Source organism: Trichechus manatus, unplaced genomic scaffold (assembly GCF_000243295.1).
Source record: "Trichechus manatus latirostris isolate Lorelei unplaced genomic scaffold, TriManLat1.0 scaffold00038, whole genome shotgun sequence".
Classification (NCBI taxonomy): Eukaryota; Metazoa; Chordata; class Mammalia; order Sirenia; family Trichechidae; genus Trichechus; species Trichechus manatus.
This window is the reverse complement of record NW_004443974.1, coordinates 11,314,744-11,319,512: the sequence shown is the minus strand read 5'-3', so window position 1 is coordinate 11,319,512 and position 4,769 is coordinate 11,314,744. Positions and strand designations below refer to the sequence as shown.

At 39.7% G+C, this 4,769-nt stretch overlaps 1 protein-coding gene across 1 annotated transcript in view; it reads right to left on the bottom strand.

The window, feature by feature from the left end:
* Positions 1-4,769, bottom strand: part of RALGPS1 (Ral GEF with PH domain and SH3 binding motif 1) — a 364,308-nt gene that overhangs the window by 311,875 nt on the left and 47,664 nt on the right. Inside the window, exon 4 of the mRNA XM_023730758.1 lies at positions 3,007-3,057. Within this exon, the coding sequence (XP_023586526.1) occupies positions 3,007-3,057 (51 nt within the window). The remainder of the gene's footprint in view (positions 1-3,006; positions 3,058-4,769) is intronic.

Sequence of the window (4,769 nt, the reverse complement as noted above, 5' to 3'; positions counted from 1 at the left end):
GGGACAAGGAAGCTGGTGATAGGGAACCCAAGGTTGAGTAAGGATATTGTTGATGTGTTGTGAGATTGTTAACCATTGTCATAGGGCAACATGTATAGTAACTGTTAAATGAGAAACTATTTTATTCTGTAAGCCTTCATCTTAAGTGAGAATAGCAGCACAACTGGAAGAGCGTAGTCAGTGTCACTGAACTGTGCATGTAGAAATTTTTCAAATGGTGTATCTTTGGCTATGTGTATTTTCACCAAAAAGAAAAGGTTGAGAAGTTAGAGGGCTGACATGTTGTGGGGCTGTTAACCAATGTCATAAAACACTATGTGTACTACTGTTTCATGAGAAACTATTTGTTCTGTAAGCCTTCAACTGAAGTACAATAAAAAAAAAAAAAAAAAAAAGTCATGTTACTAACTAGGCAAGGACAAATCTTTAGGGAATTACGATTTCACAAAGTAAATTGCTAACAGTCTTATAATCATTTACATCCCTGGTTCTCATCCTTGGTTGTGCACCACTGGGGAGCTGTTCAAAAGCAGATTCCCCAGCCCCTCTCTAGCCCTATGAAATCAGAATCTCCAAGGGTGGGACCTAGGCATCTGTAGTTTTACAGCATTCCCCAGCTGATTCTGATACCCAGCCAGGGTTGAAAGGCACTGGTCCACATGTTCCCTAATCTCCTGAGAGTCCAGATCACTCACAGTGCTCATCTTGCTCTCAGATGCTGGCCTCTGCTTCCTGGAAAGCCTGCCTGCATCAGACTTGAAATTGTCCCTCTTATTCATGTCCTTCTAACTCTGGGGTGATCCAGACACAACATGGCAGGCATCTCCAAGGGAAAAATTTGTTTTTAGTCTGCTAACAACAATAACGACAGAATGGCTGGGGCAGCTCACAGGGTCCTCCTTTCAAACACAGTTTTGACAACGACAATGAGGAGCAAACTCTTCCATTTTTAGCTATTAATACCTTATAGATCCAAGACATTCAAGTTTGGGGCTTCTCCAGATACCCTGAAGCAATTAGTTCTTAATCCTCACTATGCATCAGAATTAACTGGTAAGCTTTTATAAAATAAGGTTGACTGGGTTCCAGCCTCAATCCAGAGATTCAGATTCAGTGGTCTAGGGTGCAGTCGGGTACCCCCTGTTTCAAAAGCTGCCAAGTGATTCTACACAGCCACAGTTGAGAACCAATGCTCCAAGCTAAAATATTTAAAGCAAAACATCTCCACTTTAATGTCTTGTCACAACTTGAAATAAGATATGCAAAACCAAGATAGCCTTGGAAGAGGCACCTTCCAAACTGTAGTGCCTTGAAGGAAAGGCTTGATGTGGCCCTATTTGTGCCTCTGAAGAGAAAGAGTCTTCCCTTCCCCCCTGCCCCTCCATCATCCCTGGGCACATGCAGGCCACTGGAGGCTGGTGAGTCAGCAATTTCCCAGGCTACAATGCTGTTCCATTAGAAACTCTATAGTCAGGGCTCACAGAAGATGATTTACACACCTTTTTTTCCTCAGGACAAAGAATAAAGATCCACAAGTAGCTCCAGATCAGATCACACAGCTACTCCCCCAAAAGGCTCCAATATGCAATGGATCTACTAGTGAGTTTTGTTTTGTTTTTTAATTAAAAAGAATAGATAGCTGCACATTTAAACAGAAGAGAAAAAAGCAGTCAGCCAATTCAAAAAAGCAAACAACTTTGCTCCCCAAACCTAATAAACACACACTAATACAAATCATTGCCATGTCTTCACATAAAATGCTGAACACAGCTAGTGGCGATAGTTTCCTCCTCATTTGGAGTAGGTTAGATATCAGTTCCAAGAAGGCCTGGAAATATCAAAGTATTCTTCTGTCTTTCTTAAAGTCTTAACAGTCACCGTATTTTAAGAAGAAGGACATTATGCTAAGAGTTTTCTGGAATTCACACCCTGTGTGTAGCGTACACATTTTGACATATCTCTCCATCCACACCCTCTTCTCTGAAACCTGTATCTCACTCACAAGGCTGGGTTCCCTCAGTCATGTTTGTTCATTCTGACCACATACTCCTGACCTTTGGTGACTGGACCAGCACTGGACATGTGACTAAACTGAGCTGGACTGGAGGTGCTAATCTCAGTCTGGGACAGTGGCTTAAATGAAACATATAAATGTGGGCCCTTTGGGGAGACCAGGTCCAAGAGATAGAAAAGATATCATGTACAGATAGAAAAGACAGCAGGGAGAGGGAAACTCATAGGCAAGAAGCAGAGACTGCCTGAGTACTGGGTGGCTCTCCAGGCTGACTGGACTCCATGCCTACAGATATTGCAAAGTGCCGCTTTCTCCTTGTAATCAATCCCTCTTCTCCCTACTAAACTACTTTGAAATAGATTTCTATTATTTGCTTCAAAAAAAAAAAAAAAAAGAACCCTGGCTGAAATAACTGTACAGCCTTGTTATCAAATGCTAAGCATTTCCAGAATTTTTTTTTAAAGTAAAATCAACATTTTTCCCTTTACTAAATATGCTGTTTCTAAAACTGTACATATGCTTTTAATGTTAATAATGTACAAGTTTTGCTGGGACAACTGGTTTCAAAAACAGAAACAAGGCAACCACCAGATTTTGGGATCAGCAAAAAGAAAGCAAGCTGTCTAGAAAAACATTCTGCTTACATCCCCTTCTTGAAGGTGAATGTTTTCAGCAGGAGGAACCTGAAAAAAGGAACTGGTGTGGCAAGGCCTGATTCTCAGGCATAGAGGCCTAAGGGCACTAACTGCTCCCAGTGCTGCCAGAGTGGGCCAGACAAGATGCCATCATCTGGAGAACCCAAACACATTGTTCAACTAATGAACACTGCCAAGAATGGAAAGTTCCTGGATGCTCTCACTGACAGGTGCTTAAGACAATAACATGCAATTAGAGAGACTTTAAGAGAGAAACTGAGCTTACTAACAGTGACTAAATCCTCCTTCCCAGCAGCAACCTTACTTAGTACATGAGCGTAAGGACGAAGTACAGACCTCTGGTTGGATGGCTTTAAACACAGGTATGTCCATCAATGTAATCTGGCTCTGCAACAAAAGAGAAACAGTGTCAGAAAACACTGTAAATTAACGATAATTTTCACGTTACTTTGGATCTATACAGAGCAATAAGACATTCGTGAAAGTTATATTTTCCCCCTTAAAATAAAACACAAGATAGAGTATAAAATTGGGTGAATTTCTAAAATGCCTCTCCCAGCCTTCTCTCTTCATAAATCTTGATCCACAGCTTTCTCTCCTGAATGTGAGATAAACTTTCAATCTAAAAACTGGTAATAGTTGTTTGGAGGGTGGGGATGGAGTAAGGGGAACGTTTTTAATTTTAGACATTTTTGTACTATTTGAATTTTTGTTTCAAACATGAATTACTTTTGTAATTTTAAGAAGTTGTAGAAACATATTAAAAATTAGAATGCTAAACAGAGACACTATCTATTACTCTAAATTTAAATTTAAATCTATAGTTTATAGAAATTATACCTTTCTTCCAAAGTTTATGCCTTCCCTAAATTATACAGTAGAGTACATCCACAGACCAGTGTTGGTCCACCAACTGTTTGTTCCACCAGCCCACAACACGACAAGTACAGAAGTTGAGAGCAAGGGTTTGGAAACTTTTATAGCAATTTGACATTGCTGGAACATTTTTATTGTATTTTTTTTTAAAGCATCAGTCTTCAACAGATTGGAAATGAAAAAACTGATTCTTCACCACAGCTAGCTTAAGAAGCACTAATGTTAACAACAGAGAAAACACATGTTATATTAAAAGGCTGTTCCTATAGTTAGAAGCTCGTATCTCATAAGAGAAGGCACTGTTGCTGACAATTTTGCAGGCAAAGGCATGGACTGATTCACTTCACATGACCAATCTACCGCCTTATATCACATGGGATGCCAGATGTCAGTTAACAGATGCCTCTGTGACAGGTCAGGAAGGGAGAACTGAGGACCTCTGGATGCTTGCTAATGTAAGAAGACATCCTGTCCACTGAACACAGGTTACCAGGGATGATATGATGCAGTGAAACAAATGTGGGCTCTGGAGTCAGCGGGGCCTGGGTCTGTGTCTGGATACTGTTGCTTAACAGCAATGTTCTCTTTGACATATGACTTAACCTCTCCTATCTCAGGTGCCACTCTAGAAAATGATGACAATTCCTATCTTACAGGATTTTTGTAAAAATTTAAAGCAAGATGTGTAGAATGTCTGGCATGTAAAGGATGCTCTCTCTCTATATATATATATATACATATGTTTTTGGCAAAAGGGAAGTCACATAGGTGGGCTCATGCACTGTCATGTGCAACTTATGGTTACTGACCAATAAATGAGCTAGGAAATAAGGAACCATTAATTTGGCTGAGTATCAAGGCATCAAAGTTGCTTTAGAGACACAAAAATCCTCAACAAAACTCTAGCCAATAGAATTCAGCAACATATCAAAACATAATTCATCATGATCAAGTGGGATTTATACCAGGTATGCAGGGAAGGTTCAACATTAGAAAAAAAAAATCAATGTAATCCATCATATTAATAAAACAAAAGACAAGAACCACATGATCTTATCAATCGATGCAGAAAAGGCATTTGATAAAGTCCAACACCCATTCATGATAAAAACTCTCAACAAAATAGGAAGAGAAGGGAAATTCCTCAGCATAATTAAGGGCATTTATACAAAGCCAACAGCCAACATCATCCTAAATGGAGAAACTTTGAAAGCATTCCCCTT